Raw genomic sequence first — 26621 nt, 5'->3', positions numbered from 1 at the left:
GGAACAGAATGCCAATTAATATTTGAAATATTATCTCCCAATATGAATCTGATTTCCCTCCACTTGAAATCATTTAATGCCTAATTAAACAAATTTCTTAGCCTGTGACAGGAAGCCCTTTCAGAGCAGCTTTTGAAGAACCCTCATACCTCGTATCTATCCACGTTCCTCCTGGCACTTTACGCTTCAGCAGAACAAACGGGCTCCTACGTGTACCCGGTGGTGTGCTTATGAATGTTTAGCAATCGGTTCTCAGGAGTCTGGGAGAGGAGGCTTGATTTGTAGCATTTGCCAATTTCGTATTGTAAATACTCTGACTTTGGCCAATGTTAAGCTTACAGGAGGTCAAGTGGTTTGCAAATTCCTGAAAATTTAACAGTTGGCTCCTGTGAGCAGCTAGAGCTAGCTCCAGTATACCACTGGTTCCCATCCCCAAAAGGTATAATTTCAAACCTTTGAATATGCTGTTGTTTTGCCTTAGAATTGTGTTTTCTCTGTGCCTGAGAAACTCCCATTAATCTTTTAAAAATGTAGCTCAGGTGTCCTCTCTGAGCACCCTTCTGCCTTACTGAGGGTTCATCACTGCCTCATCAGTGTTTCTCCTCATCATTACAAATACTTTTATGTTGGGTTGGCCACATTATCACATTATCTTATCTTTTTATTTATTTACTATTTCCTAATTAGACTGTTGGTACTTGATCACACACACATTTTGCAGATCAGTAAATTGATGCTCAGAGCCTAACAACATGAGGAAATATAACAGCACATTTAAAAAATTGCCCAGTATTTACAAGAATGGATAGATGAATATTCTAAAGTTTATATTTACCTTTTTTGATACTGTACAATTACTTAGCCTTTCTGGGCCTAAATTTCTTTGTCTGTCTACAAGGTGGATATAATAAAATGTAAACTGTGAGCTTGTTGTGAGAAAGTTATCGGTGAAATGCAGCACGGTTTGGACACCTGAAAACCAGTCAATCCATGGTAATAGTAGGCTAACATAGGTGAAAGCCTCCTACAAGGACTGGGTGCGGTGGCTGGTTCATGCCTGTAACCCCAGCACTTTGGGAGGCGAAGGTGGGACCTCACTTGAGGTCAGGAGTTCGAGACCAGCGTGTCCAACATGATAAAACCCTCAAACTACTAAAAATACAAAAATTACCTGGGTGTGGTGGCGTGTTCCTGTAGTCTCAGCTACTTAGGAGGCTGAGACAGGAGAATCGCTTGAACCTGGGAGGTGGAGGTTGCACCACAGCACTCCAGCCTGGGCGACAGAGCAAGACTGTTTCAATTAAAAAAAAAAAAGCAGCCTAGAAGGACCCTCATTATTTTCTAATAATACTGATAAAGGTGGACCCATCTTACATGTATATCTTGCTAGAATGAAGCAGCGTCACTATTTCAGAAGAAATAAACACTCTTCAAATGTTATGCTCTTCAATATTTTTTCATGAGGTCTCTAAAAATTTTTTTAAAAATCTTCCTATTAAATGCTGAAATTTCAGAGTTTTTTTTTTTTTTTTCCCCCATAGTAGGCAGTTTATAATGTTACTCACATCCATTAATCTATGGCCTCCTGTTTTCTGCTTCTGTTTTTTTCAGCCTTTGCACGCAAGACTCCTTCCCACTGACTGTTCAGTCCTGCATCATGCCCAAAGACTGTGAAACCTCCGAGTGGTCCTCCTGGAGCCCCTGCTCCAAGACATGCCATTCAGGGAGTCTCTTGCCAGGATTTAGGAGCAGGAGCCGGAATGTGAAGCACATTGCTCTTGGAGGTGGAAAGGAGTGCCCTGAACTTCTTGAGAAAGAAGCCTGCATTGTTGAAGGAGAACTTCTGCAGCAATGTCCCAGGTATTATGCCTTTATGCCTTCTTTAGTGTGAGTGTTTTAATATATAACCTCATTTAATGTTATAGGAATGTAATGAATTACAGTCATTCAGTAATGAAAGTAGCTGTGACTCAGATTTATTGAGTCTTCACTCAGTATACAAGTTCTGTAATCGGCAGCATAGGAGTTGGTGTTGACTCCCTTGGTTTAAGTGCTGTTTCTGTGACTTTCTAATTATGTGAATTTCTTCAAGTAACTGAATTAGAGTGCCTTAGTTTACCAGCAGTGCTTAATTCATCCTGTGTTTGACAGATAGTAAATGCTCAGTAACCATTAGCTATTATTACCCGACACAACACACCTAATTCTCATAGTAACCTAAGAGGCCATTCATGGCATCTCCATTTTACAAATGAAGCTACTAATGTTCAGAGAGATTAAATAGTTTCTGAAGTTATGCAGGTAATGAGTGGCAGTACCCTGATTCGAACTCAGTTCTGTTTTCAAATCTTACTGCTGCTATGTGGCATTCTTCAATTCCAGAATCCCTAGGGAGCCAGAGAATATTCAAGAAAGGATTTAACATATATTAATGGCTACATTTTAACTTCATTTTTTTTTTTTTTTTTTTGGAACAAAAACTCAGTTGCCCAGAGTGGAGTGCAATGGTGTAATTATGGCTCACTGTAGCCTCCACCTCCTGGGCTCAAGAAATTCTCCCACCTCAGCCTCTTGAGTAGCTGGGACTACAGGTACGTGCTACTATATATATTTTTTATTTTATATAGAGATGGGGTCTCACTATGTTGCCCAGGCTGGTCTCAAACTCCTGGGCTTAAGCAGTACTCCCACCTCAGCTTCCCAAAGTGCTGGGATTGCAGGCGTGAGCCACCACGCTGTGCCTGGCCTACATTTTAACATTGGTTATATTTTGTGTGGCTCCATAGACCTGGGTAAAGGTCTGCAGTGTGTTTCCTTTAGGTCGTTGGCTCGCAGTGGACCCGATTTGGTAACAGACAGAAATCTGTTAGGGATGGTTTTGTAGTGTTTCTTGCTGAACAGCTGCCCTGAACTGTATCTGTTAAATCTGTAGCTATTCATGATAGGCATTTTTCTTATAGTTTCTTGTAACTTCCATGACTATAGAATCATTTCCCCAGCAAAAAATAAAAGAAGGAAAAAATAGTTTTCTGTATGAATTAGTGATTTGGTGATGTGTGAAGGGTATGAGTTACTGACCCAATAGTTACTGGTGGTGGGGTGAAGCCTGGCTCTTCCTGAAACGTCATATGAAGTGTGCATTAGAAAGGCAGGTTTCCATTGTCAGAACTCTTAGCCTCTCACATCCCCACTTCCCAGTTGGAACCAGTGTTGATTGAACACAGTTCCTTATGTTCTTATTGTTCATTTTCTGCTAAAATGACCCCTTAGATTTGTATCATTCCTTACCTCAGATACAGAAGGTATAGATGCAGTGCGTGTCTCTTTACCACAAACTCTCAGCTTCACAGAACCCTTTCTTGTTGTGTTGTGTTGAGTCCTTCAAAACACTAATTTTGAAGTAAAACAGAAGCTTGAAAATGGCATAACTCTGAGATCTCTGTCCCTTTTAACATTGAAATACCTGGATTAAAATTGTATCTTCATCACTTACTAGTGGTGTGATTTTGAACAAGCTATACAACTTTTCCAAGACATTTACTTTTTCAGTAGAATGCTTCTGATAATACTGCCTGTGTGGCAGGCTTGAAAGGCTGAAGACCAGGCATGTGAAATGCCAGGCCCAGGGCTTAGCACATAGGAGGCACAGCAAGAAGGATGACCACTATTGTTGCTATTTGCAGGTGTGTTTGTTTCCTCCAGAAAGAGAGTATCTCTTTTCCTTGGCATACAATAATAGTTTCATGGGGCAGAAACGTATTTCTTCTATATAATTTGGAAATCTTATTTCTCTTTGGAGGTTTACTGTAGAAGGCTTCTCGATGGTATACAGGCAGGAATAAAATCTGGGTTTCATGATGACCTTGACATTGATGCCTCTATCCTTCAGGTTTTTTTTTCCATGGGATAGCTAATACTCTCTTCCTGATACTTTCAATGGTTTGCTGATTTATAGGCAACCCTCCATGTTCTTTGTTAATAACTATTGCGGTTCTCTTGGAAGTCAGAATGGTACCTTCCTGGCAATGCTGAGAAAGCTGAACTACATGTATGTTTGTTAAACAATGCCTACCTTTTATCAAGTACCTACTGTTGGCCAATAATTGTAACAGAGTTATAAATTAAGTAAATATAAATACTATTTAGTGTGACATAGAGTTTACCACCCAAATGAACATTTTTGAGAGTGAAAGGGGATGTGAATTTGCTTTAAGATTCAAGCACAAATTCACTCAACTCTGAAGCCAGTATTCTTTCCATTATGTCACACAGACTCTCATGATAGGCACAGTGAAGATATGCACTAAGATAAGGTTATACCTACTAATATGCATGCATTTGTGTGCATCATATTTTTTTTCAACAAGATAATGTGGAAAGTAATAATTCAGGATGTACCCAAGATGAGTTTCTGTATTGATCTTCATTTGGTAGAACCTTAGTGTCTGAAAATAGAGGCTGACAGGCTTCACTGGGGATGAACCTGGCCCCCTAGTTCTACTGCTTGAAAATATTGCTGAGTTTGACACACACACACACACACACACACACACAAATAAATATATAAAAATAAATAAATACACTTTTAAAATGGCAAAGCTGTAGGAAATAGGAGTATTGGAGAATTAACTGAAATACCAACTAACCAGTGTTCCATAAGGAGAATGATGTAACTAATGATTCTACTTGGTTGTGGGGAGGAGAATACATAAGTAACGGCAACTAAACATCAGCTGACATTCTAATTTGCCTGAAATCTGGGCTGTGGCCTCTACCACGGGAAAGCATAGAACCTATGTACTAACTTTTGTTTCTGGTTTTATATCAGTGACTAAAATTAATTGTTAACAAGGGAAAGGAAAATGAAAATCTATTAGGGAACAAAAATTCTCATGTTTCTTTTCCCAGAACTCATGAGCAAGTCACATGCATCAAGTTAATTCACCTTATTTCTCCCCAGGAAGTAAAGGCATCCTTTTTTGATTCCTCATAGTGTTTTAAAAAGTCTTTCAGAATTCTGTTTGACTTTTATCCTTCTGCTATCTTTGCTATTGGAGATGTGTTTATTCATTCAACAAATACCCATTAAGCCTTTGCTGTATGCCAAACACTATGTTAAGCATTTGAGATACCTTAGAGAACACAAAAGACAAACTTCCCTCCCCCACTGGAACCTAAATTTTAGTGAAAATACATCAAATAAATAATATGAAGTAAACTTGGAAGAGCTATGCAAAAAAATAAAACATCAAAGTAGGGTAAAGCTAGAGGTTCTGGAATGCTGTGATGGGGGTCAGCACAGGTGATGAAATTAAAGTGTCCCTAGAGAAGCATCATTTGAACAAGCAGGATGTGAGAAGGTAGGGAAATCAAAGGAAGGAAATAAATTAGTCACTCAGGAAATTAGGGGAAAATATTTTAAGAATAAGGTATAGGTAGAAAAGTGCTCTAGTCCCTGGATATTAATAATCTTCAGTAGCATAGCTTTGGGGGATACTCTTCTCACGAGCTGGGCTCAACTGTCCAGCATTTTCACACTGAACACTATGAATGACCGTCCCTAAGGCATGACTCCATGAAGGGAATTGTAACTAACAGGAGATCATTTGAGAAGCATTCCCTGGGGCCACCACACCACCAAGTAGTTGCTGTGAGCAACTCATTTAAGTTGAAAGGAGACAGAGACCAGTTCATGTTATGCTATCGTGGGAAATTTTAGAACTACATGAAGATTAGCATTGTATATCCGTAAGTTTGTTTCAAAGTTGTACTTTTTGACTAAGACATATATAGAGCACAGGAAACCTCTTCCTCCAGTCTATTTGTAATTTTGTGGACCTCCCCAACCTCCAACATATCATTAAACACTTGCAATGTATACTATGGGTGGGAAACGGATATGAGAGAGAGAATAAATTTGCTTGCCAGTTGCCACCTTGGGTCTTTGTGTGGTTGTCCCCTGTCATTGGGCATCATGATCTTGGGTGTCATGTTATTCTATGTCCCCAAACATGATGAGACAGGAGTCATTTAAGACACCTTGGCACTCGGGCACTTTCCTGTGTCCTGACTAACATCTAAAATATTGTATCCTAGATCTCAACTGAGGGGAAGGCAAAAAGCATTCTAACACTGCAGGATGAGGCAGTACTGTTTAGTAGATGGGGTAAAGAAACACAAAGAACATAGTAATAGTGTAATGCTTCATGTCAGAGAACTGAGACACAACCTGATTCTAGAACAGCTGTGATTCCAGATCTCTTGTGCTTTCATAGAGAGGCCCATTCTGGTGAAAGACACTGTAACACACAAGAATATTGGGAAAACTTCAGCTGCAAACATCTTTCTTAGAAGTGACAGCTCAGATGACCTACCAGGAATTCCTACCACCCCACTGGGAGGCAACAGTTTTCATCTGAAAATGGCTGTTCTATCTCCTAAATGGTCATTTAGAGTATGAAATCAAATGTAAGACAGCACTGTTAAATGGTGACAATGACCAATACTAAGTAAAACCCTTAAGAAAATCTCAAGGCAGAAGCTGCACAGCTGAGAGTATTACATAGTCTGTGTGATATTACTGCACAGAGAAGCCAATCTGTAAAATATTGTTCCAATACTGTGGTCTGGCACTGAATAGATAGGCTCTTTTATTTCATCCTGCCTTGTTTCTGGTATGTATTACTTTATCCTTATTTTGCATGGACTAGAGATTCCTTAAAATAAGTCTATTTGTGGCAATTTGTGCTGAAAGATCTATCTGGGTGCCCTGCACCCCCACTTTGATTTGCTTGTGAAACAAACCCCTGAGACAAGCCTGGCTTTCCCTAACATATTTTTGAGGCACTGTACCTAATGTTAGATTTTCTAGACATCCTTTTTTCCTTGAGAAAACCCTGGGTATTAGTTCATGAATTTTTAGATGAACATTGAAGCCAGGGATAGTGCCAAGAAAAAAGGACGGTAGATGAAAGCTTGGCGTGGTCGTTTGCCTCCTTTGCCTATTGAAACAGAGTGCTGTGTTGTGAAGGGATGTTTGTTCAAAATCTGCTTTGGCCTGTCACTGTGTTAACCACTGGAGAATTCATAAAACAGAAAACTTCCAGTCTGTGTTCACTTAGGTTATTTGTCTTAAGAATCTTGTTTGATGTACTCTTTCAAAACTATTAGGTTGCTGCAAAAGTAATTGCACCAACCTTATAGATAGCCCAGAACACGATAATCATGTCCTTTAAGAGTGCTTAATAGTAATGTCCCAACACATCATCTCATGTATATGGATAGGACTATTTTGTTTGTTTCCGTTTCCTTAGAAAGAGTAGCACCTAGAAAAGTGCCTAGCTCATAGTAAATGCTCACCAAACATTGAAGGAATAAATGAAGGTTAAAATGTGGGGTAGATCCAGAACAGTATTATACACTCAGCACTTTATTCCATGTTTATCTTTATTGTATAGTAAATATGACAGACTCAAAGGTGTTTTAAAATAAAGAACAGCTGAAATTGGCATCATCAAGATCAAAAAAGGACATCCACCCAGCACAAGGATGGACCCAGGGAGCTTGCCACAGTTCCACAGTCCTGCTGATACTGTGTCCAGCTTTCCAGATAAAAAATCTCTGTTGTCATTAGTTATGAGGGTTACTTCAAAATAGGTGAGGAATGAGATCATAGTCTGAATTTGTCAAAGTTTTCCTTCTAGCACACACATCACCTGTTACGTCTTTTAAATCTTCTCCCATTAATTTTCTTTTTGTTGTTGTTTGTTTTGAAATGGAGTCTCACTCCATCTCCCAGGCTGGAATGGAGTGGCGTGATCTCAGCTCACCGCGACCTCTGCCTCCTGGGTTCAAATGATTCTCCCACCTCAGCCTCCCAAGTAGCTGGGATTACAGGCATGCGCCACCACACCTGGCTAATTATTGTATTTTTAGTAGGGATGGAGTTTCATCGTGTTGTCCAGGCTGATCTCAAACTCCTGATCTCAAGTGATCCACTGGCCTTCACCTCCCAAAGTCCTGGGATTACAGGTGTGAGCCACCGTGCCAGTCTTCCATTGATTTTCTATCACAGCACTGAACACTCTTCACATAGTAGGTATTTAATAAATGGTTGTCAGATAAATTAACAGATTCTCTAAGAAGGCTTTTCAAAAGTTGAAAAAGCTGTTTAAATTAAGCAGCTTTTCTCCAGCTATTTTGAAGTAGAGCTAGCAGGGTTTATTTTCATATCCTAGTGGTGCCTGGAATGCCAGTAAGACACAACCATTCACACTCCTGGAAAGGGGGCTGAAGCCAGGGAGCCAAGTGGTCTAGCTCAATGGATCCCACCCCCATGGAGCCCAGCAAGCTAAGATCCACTGGCTTGAAATTCTCGCTGCCAGCACAGCACTCTGAAGTCAACCTGGAATGCTCGAGCTTGGTGGTGGGAGGGGTGTCCACCATTACTGAGGCTTGAGTAGGTGGTTTTCCCCTCACAGTGTAAACAAAGCTGCTGGGAAGTTCACACTGGGTGGAGCCCACTGCAGTGCCACAAAGCTGTAGCCAGGCTTCCTGTCTAGATTTCTCCTCTCTGGGCAGGGCATCTCTGAAAGAAAAACAGCACCTCCAGTCAGGGGCTTATAGGTAAAACTCCCATCTCCTTGGGACAGAGTACCTGGGGGAAGGTGTGGCTGTGGGCACAGTTTCAGTAGACTTAAACATTCCTGCCTGCAGGCTCTAAAGAGAGCAGCTGGCCTCCCAGCACAGCACTCAAGTTCTGCTAAGGGACAGACTGCCTCTTCAGTTGGGTCCCTGACCCCATGCCTCCTCACTTGGAGACACTTCCATGCAGGGGTTGACAGACACCTCATACAGGAGAGCTACAACTGGCATCTGGCGGGTGCCCCTCTGGGATGAAGCTTCCAGAGGAAGGAACAGGCAGCAATCTTTGCTGTTCTGCAGCCTCCGCTGGTGATACCCAGGCAGACAGAGCCTGAAGTGGACCTCCAGCAGACTCCAGCAGACCTTCACCAGAGGGGCCTGACTGTTAGAAGAAACACTAACAAAAAGGAATGGCATCAACATTGACAAAAAGGACGTCCACACAAAAACCCCATCAGAAGGTCACGAACAAGAAAGACCAAAGTTAGATAAACCCACGAAGATGAGGAAAGCCAGTGCAAAAAGGCTGAACATTCCAAAAACCAGAATGCCTCTTCTCCTTCAATGGCTCACAACTCCTTGCCAGCAGGGGAACAAAACTGGATGGAGAATGAGTTTGATGAATTGACAGAAGTAGACTTCAGAAGGTGACTAATAACAAATTCCTCCCAACTAAAGGAGCATGTTCTAACCCAATGCAAGGAAGCTAAGAACCTAAAAGGTTAAAGGAGTTGTTAACTAGAATAACCAGTTTAGAGAAGGATATAAATGACCTGATGGATCTGAAAAACACAGCATGAGAACTTTGTGAACATAAACAAGTATCAATAGTTGAATTGATCAAGTGGAAGAAAGGATATTGGAGATTGAAGATCAACTTAATGAAATAAACTTGGAGACAAGATTAGAGAAAAAAGAATGAAAATGAACAAACAAAACCTCCAAGAAATATGGAACTATGTGAAAAGACCAAACCTACATTTGATTGGTGTGCCTGAAAATGACGGGGAGAGTGGAACCAAGTTGGAAAACACTCTTCAGGATATTATCCAGGAGAACTTCCCCAACTTAACAAGGCAGACCAACATTCAAATTCAGGAAATACAGAGAAAACCACAAAAATAGTCCTTGAGAAGAGCAACCCGAAGACACAAAATTGTCAGATTCATCAAGGTTGAAATGAAGGAAAATGTTGAGGGCAGCTGGAGAGAAAGGTCTGGTTACCCACAAAGGGAAGCCGATCAGATGAACAGCGGATCTCTCTTCAGAAACCCTACAAGCCAGAAGAGAGTGGGAGCCAATATTCACCATTCTTAAAGAAAGGAATTTTGAACCCAGAATTTCATATGCAGCTAAACTAAGCTTCATAAGTGAGGGAGAAATAAAATCCTTTGCAGACAAGCAAATGCTGAGAGACAAATGCTGGTGGTGACAAAATCACCAGGCCTGCCTTACAAGAGCTCCTGAAGGAAGCACTATATATGGAAAGGAAAATCTGGTACAACCAAAAACATACCAAGTTATAAAGACCATTGACACTATGAAGAAACTGCATCAACGAATGGGCAAAATAACCAGCTAGCATCATAATGACAGGATCAAATTCATACATAACCATATTAACCTTATATGTAAGTGGGCTAAATGCCCCAATTAAAAGATACAGACTGGCAAATTAGATAAAGAGTCAATACCCATCAGTGTGTTTTATTCAGGAGACTCATTTCACATGAAAAGACACACATAGGCTCAAAAATAAAGGGATGGAGGAATATTTACCAAGCAAATGGAAATTAAAAAAAAAAAAAAGCAGGGGTTGCAATCCTAGTCTCTGATAAAACAGACTTTAAATAAGCAAAGATTAAAAAAAAGTCAAAGAAGGGCATTGCATAATGGTAAAGGGATAAACACAACAAGATGGGCTAACTATTCTAAATATATATGCACCTAATACAAGAGCACCCAGATTCATAAACCAAGTCCTTAGAGACCTACAAAGAAACTTAGACTCCCACACAATAATAGTGGGAGACTTTAACACCCCACTGTTAATATTAGATCGACGAGACAGAAAATTAACAAGGATATTTAGTACTTGAACTCAGCTCTGGACCAAGTGGACCTAAAAGACAGCTACAGAACTCTCCACTCCAATTCAACAGAATATACATTCTTCTCAGCATCTCTCTTATTCTAAAATTGACCACGCCATTGGAAGTAAAACACTCCTCAGCAAATGTAAAAGAACACAAATCGGCCGGGTGTGGTGGCTCACACCTGTAATCCCAGCACTTTGGGAGGCCGAGGCATGGATCATGAGGTCAGGAGATCGAGACCATCCTGGCTAACACGATGAAACCCTGTCTCTACTAAAAATACAAAAAATTAGCCAGGTGTTGTGGCGGGCGCCTGTAGTTCCAGCTACAGCTACTCGGGAGGCTGAGGCAGGAGAATAGTATGAACCCAGGAGGTGGAGCTTGCAGTGAGCCGAGATCGTGCCACTGCACTCCAGCCTGGGTGACAGAACAAGACTCCATCTCAAAAAAAAAAAAAAAAAAAAAAGAAATCATAACAAACAGTCTCTTAGACCACAGTGCAATCAAATTGGAACTCAGGATTAAGAAATTGATTCAAAACTACCTGAGTACATGAAAACTGAACACCCTGCTCCTGAATTACTACTGGATAAATAATGAAATTAAGGCTGAAATAAATAAGTTCTTTGAAACCAATGAGAACTAAGACACAACATACCAGAATCTCTGGGACACAGCTAAAGCACTATTTAGAGGAAAATGTATAGCACTAAATGCAGACAGGAGAAAGCAGGAAAGATCTAAAATCGACACCCTAACATCACAATTAAAAGAACTAGAGAAGCACGAGGAAACAAATTCAAAAGCTAACAGAAGACAAGAAATAACTAAGATCAGAGCAGAACCGAAGGAGATAGAGACACAAAAACCCTTCAGAAAAATCAAGGAATCCAGGAGCTGGTTTTTTGAAAAGATTAACGAAATAGATAGATGGCTAGCCAGATTAATAAAGAAGAAGAAAGTTCTTCTCTGTTTTGAATCAAATGACACAATAAAAAGTGATAAAGGGGAGATCACCACTGATCCCATAGAAATACAAACTACCATCAGAGAATACTATAAACACCTCTATGCAAATAAACTAGAAAATCTAGAAGAAATGGATAAATTCCTGGACACATACACCCTCCCAAGACTAAACCAGGAAGAAGTCAAATCCGTGAATAGACTAATGACAAGTTCTGAAATTGAGTCAATAATTAATAGCCTACCAACCAAAATAATTGCAGGACCAGACGGATTCACAGCCGAATTCAGAGGTACAAGGAGGAGCTGGCACCATTCCTTCTGAAACTATTCCAAACAACAGAAAAAGAGGGAATCCTCCCTAACACATTTTATGAGGCCAGTATCATCCTGATACTAAAACCTGGCCGAGACACAGCAAAAAAAAGAAAATTTCAGGTCAATATACCTGATGCATTGATGCAAAAATCTTCAATAAAATACTGGCAAACCGAATTCAGTAGCACATCAAAAAGCTTATTCACCACAATCAAGTCGGCTTCATCCCCGGGATGCAAGGCAGGTTCAACATATGCAAATTAATAAACATAATCCATCACATAAACAGAACCAATGACAAAAACCACATTATTATCTGGATAGATGCAGAAAAGCCCTTCGATAAAATTCAACACCACTTCATGATGAAAACTCTCAATAAACTAGGTATTGATGGAAGGTATCTCAAAATAATAAGAGCTATTTATTACAAACCCACAGCCAATGTCATACTGAACAAGCAAAAACTGGAAACATTCTCTTAGAAAACTTGCACAAGACAAGAATCTCCTCTCTTACTACTCCTGTTCAACATAATATTGGAAGTTCTGGCCAGGGCAATCAGGCAAGAGAAAGAAATGAAGGATATTCAAATAGGAAGAGAGGAAGTCAAATTGTCTCTGTTTGCAGATGACATGATTGTGTATTTAAAAAACGCCATTGTCTCAGCCCAAAATCTGCTTAAGCTGATAAGCAACTTCAGCAAAATCTCAGGATACAAAATCAAAGTGCGAAAATCACAAAGATTCCTATACATCAATAATAAACAGAGAGCCAAATCATGAGTGAACTCCCATTCACAGTTGCTACAAAGAGACTAAAATACACAGGAATACAACTTACAATGGATGTGAAGGACCTCTTTAAGGAGAACTACAAAACCCTACTCAAAGAAATAAGAGAGGACACAAACAAATGGAAAAACATTCCATGCTCCTGAATAGGAAAAATCAATATCATGAAAATGACCATCCTGCCCAAAGTAATTTATAGATTCGATGCTATCCCCATCAAGCTACCATTGACTTTCTTCACAGAATTAGAAAAAGCTACTTTAAATTTCATGTGGAACCAAAAAGACCCCATATAGCCAAGACATATCCTAAGCAAAAAGAGCAAAGCTGCAGGCATCATGCTTCTTGATTTCAAACTATACTACAAGGCTACAGTAACCAAAATAGCATGTTACTGGTACCAGAACAGATATAGCGACCAATGGAACAGAACACAGGCCTCAGAAATAATGCCACACATCTACAATCATCTGATCTTTGACAAACCTGACACAAACAAGCAGTGGAGAAAGGATTCCCTATTTAATAAATGGTGTTGGGAAAACTAGCTAGCCATATGCAGAAAACTGAAACTGGACCCCTTCCTTACACCATATACAAAAATTAACTCAAGATGGATTAAAGACTTAAATGTAAGACCTAAAACCGTAAAATCCCTAGAAGAAAACCTAGGCAATACCATTCAGGACATAGGCATGGGGAAGGACTTCATGACTAAAACACCAAAAGCAATGGTAACAAAAGCTAGAATTGACAAATGGGATCTAATTAAGCTAAATAGCTTCTGTACAGCAAAAGAAACTATCATTAGAGTGAACAGGCAACCTACAGAATGGGAGAAAATTTTTTCTATCCATTTTACAAAGGACTAATATATAGAATCTACAAGGAACTTAAACAAATTTACAAGAAAAGAACCCCATTAAAAGGTGGGCAAAGGATATCAACAGATACTTCTCAAAAGAAGACTTTTATGTGGCCAACAAACATATGAGCAAAACCTCATCATCCCTTGTCATTAGAGAAATGCAAATCAAAACCACAATGAGATACCATCTCACACCAGCTAGAATGGCAATCAGTAAAAAGTCAGGAAACAACAGATGCTGGAGAGGATGTGGAGAAACAGGAATACTTTTACACTGTTGGTGGGAGTGTAAATTAGCTCAACCATTGGGATCTAGAACCAGAAATACCATTTGACCCAGCAATCCCATTACTGGGCATATACCCTAAGGATTATAAATCATTCTACCACAAAGACACATGCACACATATGTTTATTGCAGCACTATTCACAATAGCAAAGACTTGGAACCAACCCAAATGCCCATCAATACTCTGAATAAACAAAGTGTGGCACATATACAACATGGAATACTATGCAGCCATAAAAAAGGATGAGTTCATGTCCTTTGCAGGGACTTGGATGAAACTAGAAACCATCGTTCTCAGCAAACTAACACAGGAAAAGAAAATCAAACACCGCATGTTGTCTCTCAAAGTGGGAGTTAAACATTGAGAACACATGGACACAGGGAGGGGAACGTCACACACTGGGGCCTGTTGAGGGCTGGAGGGCTAAGGGAGGGATAGCATTAGGAGAAATACGTAACATAGATGACTGGTTGATAGGAGCAGCAAGCCACCACGGCACGTGTATCCCTATGTAACAAACCTGCACGTTCTGCACATGTATCCCAGAATTTAAAATATAATAATAATAAAATTAGAAGAGTCATGACCTGGAGCCTCCAGATAATCTGTTTTAGAAAAGAAGCAATAGTTTTCCAAGAATCTGGAAATGTTTCAATAGGAGACTCTTGCCTTTTTATTGGATTTGTCTATTACTGAGGTATTATTTCATGAGTCCCCATTGTGCCACTTTAAGACCTCCTGGATGGAAGATTTGCTCCCCAGTTAATGTAAGAAAGTTAACATACTGCTAAGTGCTGTATATGGTGATAGAAGTCTATTAATAATACATATGTGGAGTTTGGCTGGCAGAGTCATTTGCTGAAGACCAAAGAGCTTTGCATTTCACAGTAGCTTTCCATAATCAATAGTCCCACTTTATCCAATAAAAAATTACTAGAGCATAAAATGTATAAAGCTTGATCAGTTCCTTTTACTTTAGTCATCTGTTCAGCAAAAAATGACAAGTTAATTCTTTTCTAAATGCATTTACAGCTTTAAAAGGACAACAGACATTATCATAAATTAGTCATGCTTCAATACACTGATTTTTAATATACACGTGCATTTAATTTGAATATCTTGCACTAGGGTTTCAATCCCAAGAATGTTTGCAAATCTATATGTGCTCAGTCAAAACATGACCATTAACTAATGCAATTGTTCTTTCAATCTGTTATCACTAAATCACTTAAAATTCTATTTTGCGTTGTTCTGCTTTAAATCTAAGCCATTAGAAGAAGGAGAAAAGAAATTCACACTTTTAAGCCATCCCAAGCTTTTATGAAAGTGATAAAGCTTAGATTTCAAAGGACAGAGGTTGCTGTCAAGCTATGATGGTCCTGGTTCTATTTAAAGAATAGTTACTTAAATGTGCCTACTTTTCTAATTCTGGCTTTGCTAATTTAGGGTGCCTCTACTTATTGCTTCACAACTATAAATTCCTTCCTCCTTTCCTCCCTCAATTTAGGGAATATTTTAATGATGCGATTCCTTAGGTGGGATAACATCACTCTCAGGAAGTCAAGCCAGCCACTTGAGTTGTTTAATTCTAAGGTTTAGACTCAGCTTCCCTAATCAAAAGTTTGTGTCCTGTATCTCTTCATGAGGACTTGTATTTCCACAGTTACAGAAGATTCCTTTCTTTGAATAATTTTGATTTGTCATTTTAAGCTACATCTACCTTTTGAGTATGATAACATATTAAATCTTAACTGTTTCTACTCATGCAGATACACTCATGAACCATTTTCTGAGTAAACTGAAATTATACACTAAACATAGAGAAATTGGGCAAAGAGTATCAGGCATGGGGAAAAAAGTTCAGAAGATAGATGCTAGGAGGTGAATGAAGAAAAATGAAATTTCACAATTATAATACATGGTGTCCTTAATATTTGGGATTTTCTTCCCTTTCCTGTGCTGTCTTACCTAAGAATTCATTGCCAGGAAATTTTGCTGCTAATATGTGGGTCAAAAACAAATTTGGAGTCATCCATCACTCCTCTCTCTCTCATTGCAGGTCTAATCCATTAGAAGGTTGTCTCCACCTTCAAAATATATACTGGATCTGATCTCTTTGCACTACATTCACTATGACTGCTGCAGTGGAAGCCATCATCCTTTCTCCTAGACTGGCAAAGACCTCCAAATGTATAATTTCTTCCACCTCCCTGGCTCCCACTGCTTATTACTTCCCTCAGTAGCCACGTGATCCTTAAAACATTAAAATCGCATCATCATGTTACCATTCTTCCCAAAGTTGTCCAACGGTTTTCAGCATATTTGGAATAACACTCACAAGCTATCATCTGGCCCAGTGATCAAGCTTTTTGGTACCAGGGACTAGTTTTGTGGAAGATAATTTTTCCACGGACTGGGACAGGGGGATGGGTTCAGGATGATTCAAGTGCATTACTTTTATTTTGCAAATTATTTCTATCATTATCACGTTATAATATATAAGGACATAATTACACAACTCACCATAATGTAAAATCAGTAGGAGCCCTGAGCTTGTTTTCCTGCAACTAGACAGTCCCATCTGGGAGTGGCGATGGGAAACAGTGATGGATCATCAGGCATTAGATTCTCATAAGAAGCACACAACCTAGATCCCTCTCTTGTGCAGTTCACAATAGCGTTTGCATTCCTATGACAATCTAATGCTGCTGCTGATCTAACAGGAGGTGGAGCTCAGGTGGCAATGTGAGTGATGGGGAGCGGCTGTAAATACAGATGAAGCGTCACTTGCTCACCTGCTGCTCACCTCCTGCTGTGAGGCCTGGTTCCTAACAGGCAGCTGACCAGTACTGCTCCATGGTTCAGGTATTAGGGACCCCTGCTCTGGCCTACGAGGTTCCACATAATGTGGCTTTTGACTACTCTTTATGTCCTGTCTCTATTATTCTCCCCTTGACCCACCTGTCTTAACCACACTGGCTTCTTTGCTGTTTCTAGATAGCGCTGGGCACTCTGCCTCTCTGGGGCCTTTGGCCAGGCTGCCCTTTTCTCTGCCCAGAACACCACTTGTCCACCATCCTTATGCTCACTCCCTCATTATATTTAGGACTCTGAGGATTTCCCTTTTCATGGCATCGAAATATCTCTCCTCATCCATCTCTCTCTCCCCACCTGGTAACTGGTGCCAATGGCATATATTGATGCATTTATGTCTATCTATCCCACCAGAAGGTAAAATTTTCCTAAGGTCAGGGGCTTTCTCTCTCTCACTGATGTGTCTCTGTTGTCCTTGGTGCTTAGCTGTGGCTTAACAATTACTTGTTGAAAGAAAGGATAAGTGGATACATGGATGAGTAAGTGATTCACTTACTGTTTGGACAGGCCTATTTCTTTTTCTAGTCAAGCCTGCTTTTTAGCACTTTTCAGGCTTCAGTCTTCCTTACATATCTTTATCTTAACTAAAATGTTCTTGTAGGAGTTATTCTTTCTGTGCATCCCATATTTATTAGCATTCTCTTTCTCAGAGGTTTGGGGTTCAAAGTGACTGACAAGTGCTCTCTCACTAAAAGTAGGGACATCAGAGCTGTTTTTACATAAATGGAGGGCAGGTTTACCTAACATTTAGAATGACCAGGGAGCAACGTGGGGAATTTGATTTTCGGGACTTGAAAAGACATTCGTCTTCAAAAAGTTATCTTCTGCATCTTTCAGTGGGAATTTGAATTTACACAATTAGATATTCCTTTACTTATGTTTTGTTTCTCTTTTAACTTACAATTACATCCATGCACTCCATAACATTTCTGTCAATGCTAGGCCACGGACTACATATACAATGGTCGCATAAGATTATAATACTTATTTTTACTGTACCTTGTTTATGTTTAGTCATGCTTAGATACACAAATACTTGCCATTGTGTTATAGTTGCCCACAGTATTTAGTAAATTGACATGCTGTACAGGTTCATAGCCTAAGGACAATAGGCTACACCATATAGCCTAGGTGTATAGTAGGCCATACCATCTAGGTTTGTGTAAATGCACTCTATGGTGTTTACAAAAGAATGAAATTGCCCAATGACACATTTCTCATAACATATCTCTGTCATGAAGTGAGACAGGACTATCTCCTGAAAGTGCTGAAATTCATCCCTAGGTGACCACAGGGCTCTAATTATAAAATGATTCATTATAATATATTCTCAAACTGTACTTCTATTTGAGATTAGAGGAAAAGTTATTTTGGCAGTGTGAAATATCATTGGTCAGCAGATTATATTTTTGTTTACATGCAGAGCACACTTCCTCAGACCAAGATCAACGCTGACTTGTCCTTGTAATGGCTAGACAGGTAGCTACCCATTGTCTACTGAAACTGCATTCTGTACTACTTGATTTAGCTTTCTGGACGATCTGATTGAGTAAATGGGTTTGCCATTTACCGTTTTAATCTGCCAGAGTGTCATTTTATCATGAAGTTATGCTTTAGAATCAAACCGTGCTTTGAACCCTGCTTTCACTCATGTGACTTTGGAAGAGTTACTTACTCTTTATGCCAATTCTCCCATCTGTAAAAGGAGAAATAAGATTTTCTTCATAGGATTGTTGGGAGGATTAAGTGAAAATGCCCCTAAATTCATTAGTGCAGTGCCTGGTATAGAGTAAGCAGGCAGAAAATACTGACTGTTACTTGTACTACTTGGAGGATCTGCCCTGATACCCTAGTAGTCCAAACAAATGAATGCCTTGTTTGTTCTGTTTAGCCAGACACTTTGAAAAGAGCACACTGATTCACACTCTCACGTTGGTAAGGGGCTATGGAAATGGACATTTCTTTCGTTCCATGGCCATTTACTCTACTTGAGGCATTTCCATAGCCAATTTCGAAGCTCTGACTCAGAGGAGGTAGCATGCCGGCCTTTGCAACTCCCCACATTCCCTTTTAACCAGGAGGGCCAAATGAGGCTGCTTTGAAAGGCATGAGAGTTGGGAGATGGAGGGTTGAAAAGGTCTGGTGTTTGACATGGGCTTAGCCATTAAAGAGAGTGTTCCAGGCATCAGAAAGCTGAGTTTTCTGGAGGCTGGAGGACTATCGCTGTAACAACTTCTAAAGGAGAAAGGGAGTAACGTTTAGCTGAGTGGGCTCCTTTGATTTGTTATTCTGTCAGATCCTAGCAACACTTTCTCTGGTTGGAGCAGCTCAGGATGTTCGGTTTTCATGGCTGCCGGGGTGATTTGTGACTAAATGTAGACAGGGCTTTTGAAAAAAATAAAGAAAAAAGGTTGAGCAAAGACTATGAAAAGACCCATATTTTTAAAAAAAGGAATATAGAAGGCGTTTATTGGTGTGGTTTTTCCTCTCCCTCTTGCTAGGTTGATATTTTCTCTGAGTTGGTAAAAAAAAAAAAAAAGCAATAGTGATAAATGTCTTCTCTAAAGAATTTATCATGTGCCAGTGAATGGAAGTTGGGTGGTTTTAGTTAACGAGCTACCAGCAAGTTTTTTTGTTACTTTATATACAAATATAGTCATTACACTCTTGTTTTCATTTTTCTTCATAATAACTTCCCAAGTTTCTCCATTGCTAAATCGTGTAGGGTCATGTTAAATTAATTGCAAAAGCAATTTATACAGAATGGCCCATTTCCTTTCAAACAAGCAAAAAAATTGCTATAATCTAAACTTTGTTTCTTTTTTGCTCTTTGTTGAACTGTGGTTGCTGGAACTTAGACCATGGCCACTGAGGATCTCTAATATTAAGACTTTGGATGAAATCAATGAAATCCTCATAAATAAAATGTCAATGCGCATCTGTGTCGGTGTGTGTGTTTTCCACATCAGCAATGGGCAAAAGGCCCATGTAGAAGGATAGAAGAAGAAAGGGAATGGACACTTATTGAACATTTATTATATGTCAGGCTCAATGATTGGTATTATCTCCATTGTACAGGTAGGAAGACAACATTGGGCCCAAGTCACTAACTAGAAAGTGGTGAAATTCTGATTCAAACCAAGTTGGTTGGACTCCAAAGCATACTTGTCATCTGCATCACACTACCCTCTTTTTGCCTGTCTTCTTTGTTAACTATATCACAGAAGTCTGTGAGTCAGTGGCTGTATCTGACCCCCTTGTTCAGGCCAGAAATTTCTTCTTTTGGGGAACGGTTGGAAGAAGAGGGTTTGAAATGAGATCTTGGTAGTCATCCACCCCAGCATTCTCATACCCCATTTTATTTTGCCCTGGATGAAAGATATCTCTGTGCCCTGAAACTGGAAATCTGACAAACAAGCCTTCTGCTGAAGTGGCCCTGAAGAACAGGGTAAGGAGTGACTCTGTGAGGAGAAAGGGTTTCGGAGCCCTGGCTCTGGAAAAGAACTGTCCCTGTGAAGAAATGAACTTCTCTTTATTTCTCATATGTAGAAATTAGAAATATATTGTTTTGTGAGTTTTTTTTTTTTTTCTTTCAGAGTTTTGCTCTAACAGCCATTGCCCAGACTGGAGTGCAATGGTGCGATCTTGGCTCACCACAACCTCCGCCTCCCGGGTTCAAGTGATTCTCCTGCCTCAGCTTCCCGAGTAGCTGAGATTACAGGCATGTGCCACCACGCCCGGCTAATTTGGGATTTTTAGTAGAGACAGGATTTCTCCATGTTGGCCAGGCTGGTCTCGAACTCCTGGCCTCAGGTGATCCGCCCGCCTCGACCTCCCAAAGTGCTGGGATTACAGGCATGAGCCACTGTGCCCAGCCAGAAATATATTGTTGTTTATATTCATCTGGCATAGGAAGGACCTGAACTCTGCACTCCAAACTCTTGTCTGCCTAAGTGACTAATTCATAAGCCTAGGGAGAAAAAAAAAGTGAAAATTAAGTAGTGAGGCTGAGGGAGAAAAACTCGTGTTACAACAAATCCCAGAGGACTGTCCAAATCCTTTTTCTTGATGGGCTTTTCACAATACTAATGATTCTCAGCTGATACTTAGCTTTCAGGCTTTTTAGAATGATGACATTCATTGTGAGGGATTTGTCACTGTGAGGTTTCTTGGAGATTTGCTTTCTTATTTTGACATCTGTTACTTGATTTCAATTTTACTCTAGTTTTTGTAAAGCCAGGATCTTGGTGACATATGATTACTTTTATGGCTGGTTTTTCCCCTTTTTTCTTTAAACAATCACAAAACGGATACATTTTTCTTTAAATATGAAATGGGACAGCAGATATGAGAATGTTACTTAGGCTTTGTTTATCATTCCAAATTTAATGAGTCTCTCAGTGTTTTTACGAGTGCTGCAAGGTTATATTAATGCTGTGGGCTTAAAGAATGCTGTAATAATCCACAAAAGGAAATTCTGCCTAAAATAATTCTCCAGGTATGAATGTAGTAATGTGATAGTTGTTTTGTTTTCTGTACATTGTATACAAACTCCATTGTGTTTTCCCCTTTATTTGTGGGTGTGTCTGTGTGTATTTGAGTATTAACCAGTTATAAACTAGGGAGACATATTGCTATATCAGTTTATATAACAGTATGGCTGCATATGTGAAAAAGTATTAACCAGTTAAATATAGTGGCATGATATTAAGTCATTTTTAATACATATACTTTTATGTGAATGACAAGTCAAATGGGTAAAGAGTTTCTTATATCGAGAAGATTGAAAAGTTGGAGATAGTTCTATGTAAAACAATATATTTATGACTTCACACATTCACACACTGTCCTATGAAGAAAGAAAAGCCAAGTTTCACACAAAGTCATCTGAAAGTCTGTGAAGTCAAACCCCATGACAAGTTCAGCTATCAAGAATTAGGCTCATTTGGTTTCCAGCTCCTCTCTTTATCCCCTCACTCTCCTCCAGCTTCAAGGCTGAGACACATTCACTGTTTATCCGTATCACGTTCCTTTAGCCTGGTCATCCTGTGCTACTGTCATGCTGGGCTGCTGGATGTTTGTTTTGTTTTTTTTTCTAGGAAATAAAAGGGATATAGTAATACAAAGTTAGTATACTTCTTTATCCACAGGCAAAGATTTGGTCCTAGAAAGAGAGATTATGCCTCTTGATTTCATGACTTAAGTTTCCCTTAGAGTTGTATATTTTTCTTACTTCTTCTTCTTCTTTTAAATAAACCAAACCAAACAGGTATTCCTGGAGAACCTCTGAATGGAAAGAATGCCAAGTCTCTCTCCTCCTCGAGCAGCAGGATCCCCACTGGCATGTGACGGGACCCGTGTGTGGCGGTGGGATCCAGACCCGGGAGGTGTACTGTACCCAGAGCGTACCAGCAGCTGCCGCACTGAGGGCCAAGGAAGGTAGGCAGCCAGTTCCGGGACAGATGGTGCGCTGCTGGTTGGAAGGAAAATCTCTCCAACTCTTCCAGTGTTCTTCTTGAAATAACTGACACTTAGCGTTCACAAATTTAATATTTATTTTGTCGACCATTTGTATGCCACCCCTAACGCTTGGGATAGTTAGAAGTACTAGCAAAAATAATATGTCTCCCAAGAGTCACTGTGAAAGTTAAAGAAGAAAATGTAGTTAGGGTGAGTAGCATAGATAAATGCTACAAGCTAAGGGTGTGGTATGCCAGGAATGAATCAGTAATGAATGAATAGCATTCTTCTTCTTTTTTTTTAATTTTTTGCTCAAAGGAATTTTTATATGTGTGAATTTTTTAATGTGGAAATTTCTACAAACATATCCCTTTTAAATATCAAGGATCCAGTGTTTTGGTGCCAAATTTTAATTTTTCTGAAGAAATGGAAGGGGAGAAGAGAAAACAGTAGCTTCCTCCATGATAAGCTCTCTAAATTGGTGAGTGTAACCCAACAATAGTGCATTTATTTCAGAGTGCAGATAGTGATAACATTTAGAAACTGGGAAACTTACTTGGATTTATGTAAGTCAATTGGTTGAGAAGTCATGAGAAGACAAGGATGCTTCCACTCTAGAAGAATGTGTGACCTCTTCTAATTGGAGAACACAAGCAATACTCCCTGCAGAAGTGGTAAAGATGGGAATGTTTCCTTGCGCTTGCCAGGTATGAGGACATATTTCCACTGTGGGCTTTGGTTAGGAAGACAAGATACAAATTTTCTTGCTATAGTAATGTGTCCTTTTAATTCTGTAAAGCTTGTCATGCTAGATGTCTTTTTGTGTATGACATAGCTTTGCAGAATTCATGGGCATCTGTGACCATAGCCTCAGATAAGGTACTTGATGGGATGGTTCTTGCAGACTGCTTAGCATTTTTCTTCAACAATTGGTGCTAAAAGGCCACATTGACAGGGCTACAGTTGTTTTTGAAAATAATGATTGAATTTTCTTCCTTCTCTGATTTCACTTTGGAAAATTACAGCCTAAACACTTTTTATTTCAGGACAAAACATGACTATAGTTACTGCTCTGAATTTGTAGGAACAGAATTTAGATTAAAATGCTCCAGGTTAGTTTTTCAAACCTTGGTGATCTTTCCATTCCAGCTCCTCTCTTCTTTTCTTCGACTACCGTCTACTGTTGGAGGGTCTTCAGGGATCAACATATAAATAAAACTTGTATAGAACTGATGCATTATGACCTACCTGTTTTTCAGCTTCAACTTTTAATCTGCTATTGACATTTTCATCTTTCTAAAGTTTCTTTTGTAAAAATAGCTTTTCTTATGGATCACCTATTTCTAAAGTTTCTTCAGGCTTCATCTTTCTAGTTTTTTAAATGGAAAGTTACTGGGCAGGAAGATTAGGAGGCAAGTGGAAGTCTGGTGTTCTAGAATTGGGAATTAGATGCTTACATAGTGTGTGTGTGGGGGGGCATGGGTGGAATAGAGAAGGGGTGTTATTTGCAGAGTGAACAGTCTATCAAGCCCTAGTACAATCTACTCCAAGCATCAAAAGAGGAGGAAAATGTCTTAGGCCAAAGCACACTTGGAAATTAGTATCTGTGTTCACAGGAAAACAGAAAGTACTTAGAAAGCTATAAGTCTGATAGTCCAGTTCTCAGGGGGAGAGGCTAGATGTGGGACCTGGATGTAAATACATAGATGTGTAACACGATCGTATACTCCTGTACAGAGCTGAATATAGCAAGTAAGACTATGCTGGATAACACAGCACAGCTGCCATAAAGGCACTGCATAGCTTACTGCTTACCTTAGTAGTTGTTATCAAAGGTTTTATTTTGCTCTTGTGTGGAAGCGAACCAGCGGGATTGTTCGCCCATTACTTTCCTTTCTTATAAATGCTTTCACTTCTTACTGTTATCATTTATAGATGTACCTTGACAAATCTGGAGTGAGAATTTCTTCTTGGCCCCCATTAAACACAAAGGAACAACTGAATTTTTATTGTTAGGAACCTGTGAGTATTTGCCCAGTGAAGTAAGAAGAATATAAATATTTTAAATCTGTCTGTTAATGCAATAATAAAGGTTGAAATTGGAAATATTTCATGTTCAGTTTCTGTGAACATCAAATTATTAATATTGTTGTTATGTTAGATATTCATACTTTGGAGGGAGGAAGCATTTTAGTAGCACTGACTTTGGAAATTCCTTTGTGAGTCAGTATTGACATCCCCACAATATTAATTTTCCCTTAGACTCAAGGATACACTTTGTTCACTCTGGAGTCTGATTGCTTGACTTTTCTTCTGTACAAAATCCCATCATCCACTGGTGATTTAGCAGCTCTGATTCCAAGAACCAGATTTTAGAGGAATTCACAATCTTGGGGGAAAAGCAAACTTCATTTCCATGGATCCTTCCTGTGATAGAATGCATATAACTCCTAGATGCCATAATAATAATAATTTTAAAAATGCTAATCCCCTCCCAAGGGTCTCCAAATTTCTTGGCCTAGGCTGGATGCTGAAGCTAAATCCTGACATTGATATCATCCTGTTGATGACCTATTTTTCGTGACATCTCATTCCTCATTGAACCTCAATTCATGATGTTTTCTGCAACAGTATAATAACACCTGTGGCATATTTAGTTGATACCATTGTTCAGTGTTCATGTGGTGTTTTAAATGCAGCCAGAATAGTGCTGTAACCATCAGTGTAAATATTACCAGTAATATTAGCCAAGCCAGTAGAATTGAGAATGAAAATGTAGAGGATTATTTATGATTTTGCTTAACACTTGTTGTTTTAAAGAGAATTGTGTTTCTCTTTTATAAATCAAGTAGCATCACAAGTGATGCCTACCTGTAAAATAAAAGCTTGAATTTGGTAAGACCACTTTCTTCTTGCCTTTTCTCAAATAAAATTAAAGCCACTCAGTTTGCATTCATCAGTCATTTCTCAGAAAGTAAAACATGAACCAAGGAATGCACTTTCAAAATCTAATAAAGACATTCCATGTATGGCAATGTGACCTAGAGACTAGGATATCAACAAATATGAATTTAAGTGGCATAGAAGTAGATATGCCATATATTCATATGGTGAAGCAAAATTTATTAAAACAATAAGCTATATTTAAAAATCAGGAAAAATTTTTGGTGTGGTTGTAGTGGAGCAAAATATTGCTTGAATTTTCTAAAATATATATATTTCAGATTCACTGTTGATATTGTATTAAAAATGGAACACAATTTAGCTATGAATTGTTAAATGCATTAGTTGCCCCCTCTGCACTAATAATATTGTCTTCATTCTGGCCTCAGAGTTGGCATTAAGAGTACATGACCACGTAAGGGCACACATTCTGGAATGCTAAGTTGTATTAGTCCATTTCCATGCTGCTGATAAAGACATATCTGAGACTGGGTAATTAATAAAGAAAAAGAGGTTTAATGAGCTAGCAGTTCCTCGTGACTAGCGAGGCCTCACAATCTTGGCAGAAGGGAAAAGGCACATCTTACGTGGCAGCAGACGAGAAAGAATGAGAGCCAAGCAAAAGGAGTGTCCCTTTATAAAACCACCATCAGATCTCCTGAGGCTTATTCACTACCGTGAGAATAGTATGGGGCAAACCACCCCCATGATTCAATTCTCTCCCACCGGGTCCCTCTTATGTCATGTGGAAATTATGGGAGCTACAATTCAAGATGAGATTTGGGTGGGTACACAGCCAAACCATATCATAAGTAGGATACGGAAACAATATATTTGGGGTTCTGGGTTTTAATTCTGACTTTGAAGGAAATGTAAACCACATAAATGTTGTACCAGTCTTCTAGTTCATTAATTTGATTTTGAATATGTTGATTTGGTGAGTAAAATTACATAACACTCAAACATTTATTTGTTTAAAAATATTATGTGCCTCTTATGAGTTAGTCTATGCACTAAAGTGCATCTGTCATAAGGGTGTCCCCCAGTAATTTATAGGCTTTTAGTTGTAATAATAATTGAGCTATTGAATACGTATGTTACAGTGACTTAAGTGTTTTGATGATTACATATCTAACATGGTTTAATCCATTTATTGATGCCCAAGAGTAATCTTCATCGAGGTGATATTTAAAAGGAGCTTGGAGAGTCCATAAACATGTTCTAAGGTGTGGAAGAGCACATGAGAAGAAATGGAGAGGTTTGTGTTCAGTAGCAGCCTGTGCACTGGTGTGAAGAGAGCTCAGGGTAAAAGAAAGTTACAATGACAGTGGAAAGGTAGGCCTTTTATGCTATTCTGGATTAAGACTTT

General features: G+C 39.2%; 1 protein-coding gene across 1 annotated transcript in view; it reads left to right on the top strand.

The window, feature by feature from the left end:
* THSD7B (thrombospondin type 1 domain containing 7B) overlaps positions 1-26621 on the top strand; it is a 927497-nt gene that overhangs the window by 332970 nt on the left and 567906 nt on the right. The window contains 2 exon segments of the mRNA XM_033231647.1: positions 1612-1860; positions 22119-22288. Of these exon segments, the coding sequence (XP_033087538.1) occupies positions 1612-1860; positions 22119-22288 (419 nt within the window).

The sequence above is a fragment of the Trachypithecus francoisi genome, unplaced genomic scaffold, assembly GCF_009764315.1.
Source record: "Trachypithecus francoisi isolate TF-2019V2 unplaced genomic scaffold, Tfra_2.0 Lachesis_group13, whole genome shotgun sequence".
NCBI classification, from domain to species: Eukaryota; Metazoa; Chordata; class Mammalia; order Primates; family Cercopithecidae; genus Trachypithecus; species Trachypithecus francoisi.
This window is presented reverse-complemented; position numbering and strand designations above follow the sequence as displayed.